The 12,395-nt window shown below is 43.2% G+C and overlaps 1 protein-coding gene across 1 annotated transcript in view; it reads right to left on the bottom strand.

Annotated features, from left to right (window-relative positions):
- Window positions 1-12,395, bottom strand: part of LOC121269909 (NT-3 growth factor receptor-like) — an 875,498-nt gene that overhangs the window by 378,149 nt on the left and 484,954 nt on the right. The window contains exon 12 of the mRNA XM_041175032.1: window positions 2,868-3,059. Within this exon, the coding sequence (XP_041030966.1) occupies window positions 2,868-3,059 (192 nt within the window). The remainder of the gene's footprint in view (window positions 1-2,867; window positions 3,060-12,395) is intronic.

The following is a 12,395-nucleotide window of genomic DNA, read 5'->3' as shown; positions in this document are numbered from 1 at the left end:
TCAACTAAGGGGAACAGCTGCTCCCTATCCACCCTGTCCATGCCCCTCATAATCTTGTACACCTCGATCAGGTTGCCCCTCAGTCTTCTCTGCTCCAATAAAAACAACCCAAGTCTATCCAACCTCTCTTCATAACTTAAATGATTCATTCCAGGCAACATCCTGGTGAATCTCCTCTGCACCCCCTCCAGTGCAATAACATCCTTCCTATAAAGTGGCGACCAGAACTGCACACAGTACTCCAGCTGTGGCCTCACCAAGGTTCTATACAACTCCAACATGATCTCCCTACTTTTGTAATCCATGCCTCGACTGATAAAGGCAAGTGTCCCATATGCCTTTTTCACCACCCCACTAACATGCCCCTCCGCCTTCAGAGATCTATGGACACACACGCCAAGGTCCCTTTGTTCCTCAGAACTTCCTAGTGCCATGCCGTTCACTGAATACTTCCTTGTCAAATTACTCCTTCCAAAGTGTATCACCTCACACTTTTCAGGGTTAAATTCCTTATCTGCCCATTTGACCAGCCCGTCTATATCTTCCTGTAGCCCAAGACACTCAACCTCATTGTTAACCACCTGGCCAATCTTTGTGTCATCTGCAAACTTACTAATCCTACCCCCCACATAGCAATCTATGTCGTTTATATAAATGACAAATAATAGGGGACCGAGCACAGATCTCTGTGGTACACCACTGGACACTGGCTTCCAGTCACTAAAGCATCCTTCTGTCATCACCCTCTGCCTCCTACAGCTAAGCCAATTTTGAATCCTCCTTATAAAATTACCCTGAATCCCATGTGCCTTTGCCTTCTTTATAAGTCTCCCATGCGGGACCCTGTCAAAGGCTTTGCTGAAATCCATATAAACTTGTCAAAGGTTATGCTGAAATCCATATAAACTACATCAACTGCACTACCCTCATCTACCTGGTTACCTCGTCAAAAAATTCAATCAAATTTGTTAGGCATGACCTCCTTCTGACAAAGCCACGCTGACTATCCCCGATCAAAACCTTGCCCCTCCAATATTCACTGTCTGAAAGTGAAAGTTGCAGCAACACTCAAAATCTGTTGGTTTCTCCTGAAACGTGCTAAGGAGCTGAATGTTGCCTTTATTGGAGTGAGGCTTCGTGTGGAAAGTCGCTGGACAGACGTTTATGTGTTTGGTCAGGTTATTGCTGATGCTTGTTTTTGATACAGGGAGGGAAAAGTATTCAACACGTACTCACTTGAGGTTGATGGTACCCTTGGCTCAGAAAATGTTAATTTGAAGAGATTATGACTTTTAGAAATTCTGGATGGACAAGTATTGGCCTATCAATTCCGAGGGTTTGTGTTATTGCTAAGGTTGGGCAGTTATACGTGGCATCTAGCTATACACTGTAGCGTTTGGTCTTAAAAGGCGAAGTAGCTCTCCTAGTTATGGGGTAATGTTGGAAAAGATAGGGCCTTTATCACCATGTAAATGATGGAGGCTATAGCAGTGTAATTGGGATTGTTGCTTCCTTCTAATCACCAACAAGACCATCTCCATCCCCCAAAAGCAAATGGGTGAAGACTTTGCAGTCATTGTGCATGATGGATATGTGTTTGTAACTCTCACTGCTGTGTGGATATTTCCTAACTGTGCGCGTAGTCTGTTCTTTTTAAATATGCTTACTGCAACAATATGTAATTCTAGAAATTTCATTTGAATAATGTGTACGGCTAACTTAACTACACCCTGGTTTACAATTCCTGGGGCTGGACCTCTCTCTGTTTAATGCTGAATCATAATACACATCAAAATGCTGGAAAGTATCAAAAAAACTTTAAAATTCAAATTTTCTGGGGAAGAAACATTCCCACAGATTCCTTAACATATACATTTTACACAAACAGAATTAACTTTGTACTTCAAAAAAAATCCACCAGTTCAAAAACTGCACTTTTGTGTATTTCAGTTTTCTTCCCTAATGCACAGTAATTGATGGAATATTTGATATGGGTGCAGCTTACACAAGCTCACGTCTCACTTCACTGTAACTATCTATTGTATAAGACTGGCAGGTTTCAATTTGCACAGAAAAAAAAACGGAATTGCAGAATGTTATCTGAAACCACTGCCAGAATTCTGAAAGTCCAAATGTAATAAAAAGGAATTTAACATTCATTTGGAACGAGGCAGTGGTTTTGGCCATTCGGCTCTATTTAAGGCTATTTTCTCAGTTGTACATTTTTATTGAGCTATCAACTTTGTTGAGTCCTGTTCATTGGCATGTATGTTCACAAGGGTCCCCTCCCTAAACCAGTTGTACATATAGCAGGACTTCCAACTCTCTTCCCCTGTGCCTCCCACTTTCCAGAGAGTAAGCGCCTCACTGTCTGGCCACCTTTGGTTTCAATCATTGTAAGAAATCATAATTGCTCCAATAATTAGAAAGCCAAAAAAAAACCTCATCACATAATTAACCAAAGTATGTTCCAACAGCCTTGCAGCAATTGCATATTTATTTTTTGGAATAGTGTGGTTCATTTTTCACTGAATATGAAAAACATATTATTGCAACACATGTCGGAAAGCCATTTTGTTGCTGTTCTCCAAAGTTTAACCTGACTAGATTTCAACACACAATTGATGGGAAAGCTTTCTCTGTGGCTCCATTACACTGACTGAGACAGGTTACAACCTGCACCTAAACTATTAAAGTGTAAGGAAATGTCTTACAGAGCTCCGTACAGTTACTGGCTACTAAACTGTTTCTACGCATGTATGTTTTGGTGCACACATTTGCTACTTATTATTCAGAGTGTTGTACAGCGATTGTAACATGGCAGATGATGCAAATGTTTTTAAAAACAAAAATAAAATTGTACTTACAAGTCTCTGGGTGTTTCCCGAGGCTGTGAGTCTGTCGGAAATACTGAGGGTTTTCAATCACTGGGATCCGGGTCATCCCTATAACAACAGCGTCCGGCCCAACATCCATGGATGAGGGTGTGATAATCCCATGATTAATATGGTGGAGCGGGCTGCCAGAATCTTCCTCACCACTGATCACAGCCACCGGCCCTGCAACATAGAAAAGTCACCACATAAGCTTAGCTCACAAACCTCACCAGGGTTAATAATTTGCCCCACTCTGTGCCGTACGACATTACCTTGCCAAATCTACCTTTATCCCAACGTGCCAAACCTAACTGTATTTACCCTACATAACGTCAAAACTATGGGTGAGATGAGATTCCCATGCACTGTGACCGACATATGATTCCTCCAGATTGTGACTGGAACAATTCCTACACATTAATGTCACTGCCATGTAAGAGATGGAAAGGATTTTGGCTAATTAATTTTATTCACAGAACCATTTTATTCTTTTAAATGTTTCATCACGTTTGATCAATCCCTCACGAAGGGACTCACATGTGAACAATGGGACCGATCTGTGATTGGGCCTCATGCTGTGGGGCTGATGTGTGCTTATTGCCCATCGGGTGGGACTGACTGCTGTCACCATTTTTGATTTGCTGGCTCACACTTATGTCCTTAAAGTAATTTGTCTTCTAAAAGCCCCAAATGCCACCCACAAACAGTTACCCTGCCTTACATAAGATTTCAAAGAATACAGACATTCCACAGTCTGAGAATTTCAAGGTCATGTCTTTGTTCTGAATGAGATTTGATAATGGATCGAGTTGAACAGATGTAAAAACCATTTCAGTGTACGTAACAGGGTTTCTTTCCTTTAGGAGTCAGGTGAATTGAAATAGCCTACTTTTTCAGAGAAAACAAGGTCATCTGAGTGCAGACAGATCCTGACGGGTGTAGCAATTCATCAAGCCCACCTCCCTCCTCCTTTAGGTACCAGGCCCTAAGAGAGCATTGGCGCCTGTGGACTTTCATTGGATTGGTCCATGATTATGCTCGGCAAAGTCATATCATGATTTCCACCCTATACCTTCATTCTAAATACTCCAGAGACCCAGCACAGCAACCACTGCCCCACGTCCCCAGACAATGTCAGATTCCCTTTGGTCTGACCACAAGAACTACTGATTATCTGGGACAAGAGCAAGGCCTTTCACATGAAGCCACATCAACTGCAAAAGAGAAAAGATCAAAGCAATATAAGAAAATAATGGACAAAATATAGATTGAACAGAGCGAAATGCATCCGAAAAGTAACAGGAATATAATTGAAAACATCTCTATCTCCAGTTTGTAAGCAGACCATGAGAGCCAAGTATGAGTAGGTATGGCTCAGGAATTTCTAAGTCAGGAACTCACTCACAAAGACAATAATTTGCTTCAGTGAAAATGGAAAGGTGATACTTTTTACAATATGGATGTGGGGGCGGTTTCAAAAGATTGAATCCTTAGGGATATTTCTCCGACTCTCTGCTCCCAGTGGGAGTCCTGACCAGAAATTCAGGTTTACATGATATTTTGACCATACATTTGAATAGTCCCAACAGAGCAACCATGTTCCTGTAGGTTGGGGTTTCCTGCTGGGAATACAAAGTTAAAGGAGATTAAAAAAGACTAATTACTTTCATTTATATGGCACCTCTCGTGATTTCAGGACATCACAAATTGCTTTATAGCCAAGAAAGTACTCTTGAAGTGCAGTCACTTTGGAATGTTGGCACACAAAGCTTCCAATTTGAGCACAAACAGCGACGAGATAAATGATCAGATAATCTGTTTTAAGTGCTGCTTGAAGGATAACTGTTGGTCAGGACCCCAAGAAAGTTTCTCTGCCCATCTTCAAGCAAGTGTCATGGGATCTTTACTGCCCACCTGAGAGGGCAGTCAGGAAAGAAGCGTTGCGCAACAACCCAGAATGCACCACACAGGCCTCTCATAAGCTTCCTCCTCTATGATGCAGATTTAACACCTTGTCCAAAGACGGCACCTCCAACAGTGCAGCACCTCCTTAGTAACTCCCTGGAGTGTGAGCATATCTATTGTGTTAAGTCTTTCAGGATATAAGCTGCAGTTAAACCCCATATTTGGTAGAGTTGGATGGTAGCAAAGGACAAGGAATACACAAAAGTACAGTATTTGTAATAGTGAATTTAGAAATTTTTGAAGGGGTAAGAGAGCTTTGTTGGTCCAAAATTTATTTCCTCGGAATTTGGGAGCATGTTTCCCAGGAGATTTGGGTTTTTAACACTTTTGGTGCATTTTGAAGAGGGTTATGACTTAGCATTTGAAAATAATAATATAATGTTAAATATTAATACCAAAGTAGCTGTTATAAGTCATAACTGACTGATTGCTTTTATGCTATCAGAACAACAGCCATAAGCACCCAAATCATGGAGACTATTAAGATACAACTTTGCTTACAGTCTCAAGTCAGACTGATACAAAATTTCAAAACTTAGCTCCAGCAGTGGTTGGAAGATGGAAAAGGCATTTACTGATGAAGGACTTTTTAAAATTATTGTCTGAGAATCTTACAAAAAGCCAGACTTACAGATTCCAAAGCTTGCGGCATTTCAATTAAGGAAATTGGTGCCTTCGGATCCCAGCAAATGAAGAGGTCATATTGGAGAATGCCAGAAAATAGCTGACTCAAAACAACAACAACCTGCATTTGTATAGCACTTTCAATGTTGTAGAAGCATCTCGAGACACTTGAGCGTCATTGACAATATTTGGCACCAGTCCATCTGAAGTGATACAGAAGACCAAAATTTTGGGCAAAGGCCTAGGTTTTAAGGAGTGACATGGAGAGATTGGTAAAGAGACAGAGAGGTTAAGGCGGGGTGGGGTGGGGGGGGGTGGGGGGGGGTGGAGGCTGCAGACTTTTGGGCCTGGACAGCTGATTACTCCACTAACGGTGGCCAGGCAATGTAAATTAGGGTACAAGAGTCGAGAAGCAGGGTGGGAGGGGGGCTGCTGGCGAATAGAGATCTTGGAGAGTTGTAGGCCTGGAGGAGGTTACAGAGGTAGGGAGCTGAATTTTACATGCCCCAGCGGGTGTGCTTCTCATTGGGTGGGCACGTAAGATGGGTTGGCACCCATTCCATCACCTTCCTGCCCACCCTCGAGCTTACCCCCATAATACAGGTGGTGAGTGGGTGCTGAAATGGGCAGCCCACCTACCATATTTAAATGAACAATTAAGGGTCTATTAGGCTTGTTACCAAATAAAATGATTGGTGTGGGCAGCAGGGAGGGAGCGGGAAGCCTGATCTTTCATGTCAAGTTGTTAAAGGGTGGGAGGGAAGTGAGGGGGGGTAGAGGGTCACTCTTTAGGGTCTGCCCTTTGCCGATCATGGGGCAGCCCTCCTTAGATTGAACCCCCGCTTCCTCCCAACTGCTCCCTCCCTTAAATGCACCCCTCTTCCTAACCTACAAAAACCCTGCTGGCCAAAGACCCTGAACTTACCTGCTCTGGGGACCCAAGGCTTTTGGGCCCCTCTCTTCACCAGCAGTCCCGACTGAGGCTACTGGTGCCTTCCCGGTGCTGATGGGGCTGCTGGTAATGAGGGGCAGGAAGTGTACTCAGCCCTTGTTAATCAGTCCTGCAGCGCTTTCTGGCTGTGGGGTGGACTAGCATGGAGTGTGACGGCTCCATACTGGCATGGTTTTCGGGTGGGGGGGGTGGAGGGAGCATGCCATCTGCCCCCCCCTCCCCCCCCAACCCCATATTATTCAGCTCAAGGAATGATCAGGCCAAGGAGGGATCTGAACACAAGATTGAGAAGTTTGGGACAGAGGAGTTGGCAGACCAGCAGCTAATGTAGGTCAGCGAGCACAAAGATGACATGTGAATGGAACTTGGTGCGAGTTAGGATAAGGAGCTCATTAATCCAACAATTCATCATACGGACAAACAAAACACGCATATTTGGCCCTGTTGAATATGTTAGTGCACTTGACCCTCTTTCTCTCCCAGCTAAAAGTTTTTAATCTCTCTCAATAAGAGGTTGATCAAAATGTATTTTTTTTTTACAAAGCTTTTAGAATAAAGTTGCTTACAGTTACTGATGAATATATTCTTGCACATTTTCGATGTATCATAGGACAATGTAATTTAACTTGGGGGGCATGGTCAGCGACAGCACGTTTTTAGGAAATACATTTGTTTCACTTTGCAAGCAATTATCTATGATTCCAGTTGAGACAATATCACCATGTCACTCTTGTGGCACAATATTATAACCCTCTCTGCTTTGACATTCATATTTATTGCTTTTGATTAATATGCCAAATAGTTGAACCCAATGACCATCCAGACCCATTAACAAATTGCCGAAAAAATCCTTGGTGAATGTAGCCGACCAGCGCACATGCAAAATTAAACCTTCGTAATTGGACACAGGGATCTATGGTCGATAGATTTGTTCCTCGAGTAGTTATTTATCTTATTGATGGAGGCAGAGTGCTGAGGGTTTTGTTGAGGTGAAACTAAACTCATTATTACTGCGCTTGGAATTAAATGGTGCTTTTCATATATTTATTTATGCAGCTTTGTGCATTAAAATAACCAATCTTATTTAAAGGTAAGTGCTTTGTATGATTACTCACACTGAAGTGCAGTTTTCTGCATGAAAATCAAGCCAAATGCAAACCCTGTGAAAACTGGAAATCTGCCAAAATAATTGAGAATTTTCCTTCCTTTCAGATTCTGGCTTTAGTATAATTTACATTCGGATTTAGTAATGCTCTGTCAAGGTCTGCTATTCATCCACAGTTCGAGAGATGGGGCCAGATTTTGGCTATCAAGGCGGTTAGCCTGAGTCGGAAAATTTCCCAACAGCAGGTTTAAAGGGCTCAGCGAAACCCAATTTTCACCCCTGGAAGGCAGGGGCAGGATCAAGTTGGACCCGCCGGCCCTGGAAACAGACCCTAGGCAGCCATGGGGACAGGCGAGTGCTGAAGCTGCCTGGTTAGAAGATGCCTCAATTCTCTGGGACTTCATCTCAGCTGGTTTAGAAGCAGTTAGGCTCTTGAGCCCTCACCTTTCACACCTACCCATGTCCTCTCAAAGCCCCCACGACTCCTCCATGCTAACGCAGTGTTCCACCCACCTCCAATGACCCCTCACACCACACCCCCCTATAGCCCTCATACTCCCATGCCAACTCCATAGCCACTCACCCAGTATCAACCACAAGCAGACCCCCAGGAGCCATGTTGGGATGAAAAAAATAAATTCCTAACAATCTAATACATGATACATAACGTACATATCAATGAGGAACAGGAATAGGCCATTCGGCCCCTCAAACCTGCTCTGCCAATCAATAAGATCATGGCTGATCTGACTGTGGCCTCAACTCCACGGCCAGAAATTTACCTATGTCAGGTGGAATGGGTGGGAATGGGCGCGGAGCTGATCGCTGCCCCGTGATTGGCTGCACCCCGCCATTTTACGTGGGTGGGCCAATTAAGGCCCGCCCAGCGTGACACATGCACACGAAAGAGTGCAGCAATCTCCCTGAGGCATGGAACTGCCTCAGGGAGATTAAGCTGATCTTAAAATAATTAAATAAAGCATCTAAAAAGTTATCTAAACATGTCCCCTCATGTGACAGCGCCAGCTGAGATGGCAAAATTTTTTATTTATTTAATAAATCTTTCAGGAAACCTCATCCCGCCCGTGGATGAGGTTTCCTGAAAAACGTGAAAGCCGCTTGGGCTCTTTGCCTGCCCCACCAACCTTAAGGTTGGACGGGCAGCGCTGTTAACTGGCTTAATTAATGGCCTTAATGAGCCTTCTACAGTTCGACAGGTGCGCAGCCACCTCCAGCGCTGAAAGATCTAAATGATGTGCGGTGATCTCGGGACACTCGCCTGAAGTCATCTTGCGTTATTTTGCATATCAATGTGTCAAGCCCACCCCCGCACACTGACGGCAATATTCTGGCCCACATTCTGCCTACCCCTGGTAACCTTTGACTCCCTTGTTAGTCATGAATCTATCTATCCCAGCCTTAAAAATATTCATTGACCCTGCTCTCTAGGAAGGAGAGTTCCAAAGATTCACAACCCTCATAGAAAAAAATTTCTTCTCATCTCAGTCTTAAATGGGAGACCGCTTATTGTTAAGCTGTGTCCTGTAGTTCTAGTCTCTCCCACAAGGGGAAACATCCTCTCAGCATCTACCCTGTCAAGTCCCCTCAGGATCTTGTATGTTTCAATAAGATTACCTCTCATTTTTCTAAACTCCAATGGATACAGGTCCTGCTTGTCCAACCTTTCCTTATCAGATAACACCAATCCCCATCCCAGGTATCAGTCAAGCGAACCTTCTCTGAACTGCCTCAAATGCATTTATATCCTTTCTTGAATAAGGAGACCAAGGCTGTACACAGTGCTCTAGACGTGGTCTCACCAACACCCTCTACAACTGTGGCAAAACTTCCCTGCTTTTATAGTTCATTCCCCTTGCAATAAACAAAAAACATTCCATTTGCCTTGCTAATCACTTGCTGTACCTGCACACTAATTTTATGTGATTCATGTACCAGGACACCCAGATCCATCTGTACCTCAGAGTTCTGCAATCTCTCTCCTTTTAAATAATATGCTGCTTTTCTATTTGTCCAGCCAAAATGGACAAGTTCACATTTTCCCACATTATACTCCATCTGCCAAATTTTTGCCCACTCACTTAACCTGCCAAAATCCCTTTGCAGACTCCTTATGTCCTCTTCACAACTTACAGTCCTACCTATCTTTGTGTCATCTATAAAGTTAGCAACAATACATTTGGTCCCTTCATCCAAGTCATTGATATAAATTGTAAATAGTTGACGCCCCAGCACTGATCCCTGTGGCACTCCACTTGTCACATCTTGCCAAGCCGAAAAAGACTAATTTATCCCTATACTCTCTTCTTCCTGTTAGCTAACCAATCATCTTTTCATGCTAATATGTTACCCCTATACCATGAGCTCTTATTTTGCATATTAACTTTTGAGATGGCACTTTGTCAAATGCCTTCTGGAAATCTAAGTACAGCACGTCCACAGGTTCTCCTTTATCCACATTGCTTGTTACTTCCTCAAACAACTCCAATAAATTAGTCAAACATGATTTCCCTTTCACAAAACCATGTTGACCCTGCCTGATGCATTGAAGTTTTCTAAGTGCCTCGCTATAACCTCCTTAATAATAGATTTCAGAAATTTCCTTACGACAGATGTTAAGCTATCTGGCCTGTAGTTTCCTGCTTTCTGTCTCCTTCCTTTCTAGAATAGAGAAATCACAGTCACTATTTTCCAATCTGATGTGACCTTCCCAGAATCTAGGGAATTTTGGAAAAATTAAAACCAATGCATTTACTATTTCAGCACCACTTCTTTTAAAACCCTAGGCTGAACTCCATCAGTACCTGGCAACTTATTAGGGTAAGGTAACCATCTTATCACTCTAAACTCACACTCACAAGCCCATCACACATTCACTGGCATCTGACTCACTGCCAACTCAAGGGACATCACTACTTTCTCTCTCGCTGACATCCTCACATCTCCATCTGGCCTCATCTCCTCTGGAGACTGCCTCCTTAGCCTACGTCATCTGGAGGCCACTTGCACAGATCAACATGTGCCCCCCACACACACCCTGGGATATCCCCCTCCTCCAGTGCAGCCCTCGCTCTGCAGCCTCTTCCCTTGCCTGAGGCCACTTCTCCCCCTTCCCCAAACAAGCACTAACCCTGCAGTTGTTGAAAAGCCAACCCACACTATGGTGGGTCTGGCGGGTAGAGATCTGCCCATTAGCCCCCCCTAAAAGTGCTGTGGTGCTGCCTGTGAAGCCTGGTGCTGATGAATGCGAGTGCAGCCTGAAGCAAGGTAGGCAAACAAACCTTGAAGTCCTGAGCGAAATGCAGCTCGTCAGGCCCACGTCACTTATATACCATTGTGAATCATGTCGGCGTGCAATCACACTTATGTGCCCAGATAATCCAGCATGCGGGGGTGATTCTGGCAAGCAAAGCTTATAATGAGATGCTAAAGTATTGAAATTAGGGTCGTGTGGCAGTTGCCATTATTGGTGTCAAGAAGATATAATAAATCTCATAATATTATTGGAATTTATTGTAAAATAGAGAAATAGTGGGATCTATGTGTCTATAGGTGTGTGTGTGAGAGTGTGTGTGTGTGTGTGTGTGCGTGTAAGACTCGGTTAATTAGAGGCAGTTAGTCTGGATGCTTTGATGTGAGAAAAGTTAGGTTTGAAATGTTAATTAGGTAAACATGGGGGAAGTTTAGAAACATCGGTGTCAAGGGAACATTTGCATTTTTGAATAAACAAGACTAGATTGTTTTCAAAAGAGGGAGTGAAATGTGTCACCTAACTAGGTGAAGTTTAGAAACAGCGTGTTTATTTTTCCCAGAGATTACTAGTAAAACTTAGTGTTATGAGAGGTTTTTATTATCAGGAAGATAAAGTCCAAAGACATAGTGAAACAATGGGTATTTGCATTCAAAGAGGGAAATATGTATAGAGGAGAGACAATTGTTTGTACGGAAAGGCATTTTTAAGATCTTACAAGTGTGAGAAAGCCTTCAGCATCTATGCCTCAAGCTGTTCTTTCCAGGGACTGAAGTGAAGAGAACTCACTTTGAATTTGACTTGTTCAGGGTATCATGTTTCTTTGCCTGGTCTATTAAAAAAGAATTTTCTGCCTGGCGGGTGGGCGGCCCCGACCCAATCTCCGGTGGGCGGGGAGCCAATGCCCGCCGGAGAAGTGGGCCCCACTGCCATCTCACCGACAGCAAAACTGAACCCTATGTGTCGTACTGTTGCCTTAACAAGAGTATAACTGGGAGTTAGATTGATTAAGGGATTTAGAAGCTATCATAGTAGTAATTTGTAGATCTAAGTATCTATTTAAAATCATTTCTCTTCTTAATAAGTGTTTAAGTTAGTTTTATAAAAACCTATAAGACTTGGTGGTCTTATTACTACTGATTCAATGCACACATCTCGAAATTTATTCAAACTGAAAAACAAGTTGTGATAGTTGTTTCGAGTTTCCCTCTGGGATTTGAACAGCTCAGCATTTACCATCTACTGTGTCATTACAATGGGTGGAGCGGATGATCGCAAACTGGTTTCATGATGGTGTGAAACCGATTTTTGGCTGAATTGCCATATTGCTCCCCCACCTACTGCCCACCATGACGCTCACACCAACAGGGCTGGGAAATTCTGGCCAATGACTTATCATTACTCTCTGCAAACTTTATTGCAGCACTCCGTACCCCTCCACAATTCCCCCAAATAATACCATACATGGAAATGCATTCAAATTGTGAACTTTATGGATCCCTTTGAACTTTATACTTGGTCCATTGTTGAGAATACTGTTTCAACATTTCCCATGTGATAATTAAACACTTCACCTCATAAATCCCCGTCCTTCATTGAGTTACC

The sequence above is a fragment of the Carcharodon carcharias genome, chromosome 26, assembly GCF_017639515.1.
Source record: "Carcharodon carcharias isolate sCarCar2 chromosome 26, sCarCar2.pri, whole genome shotgun sequence".
NCBI lineage: Eukaryota > Metazoa > Chordata > Chondrichthyes > Lamniformes > Lamnidae > Carcharodon > Carcharodon carcharias.
Note: the sequence above shows the minus strand (reverse complement) of the source record. Positions and strands in the feature narration are given on the sequence as shown.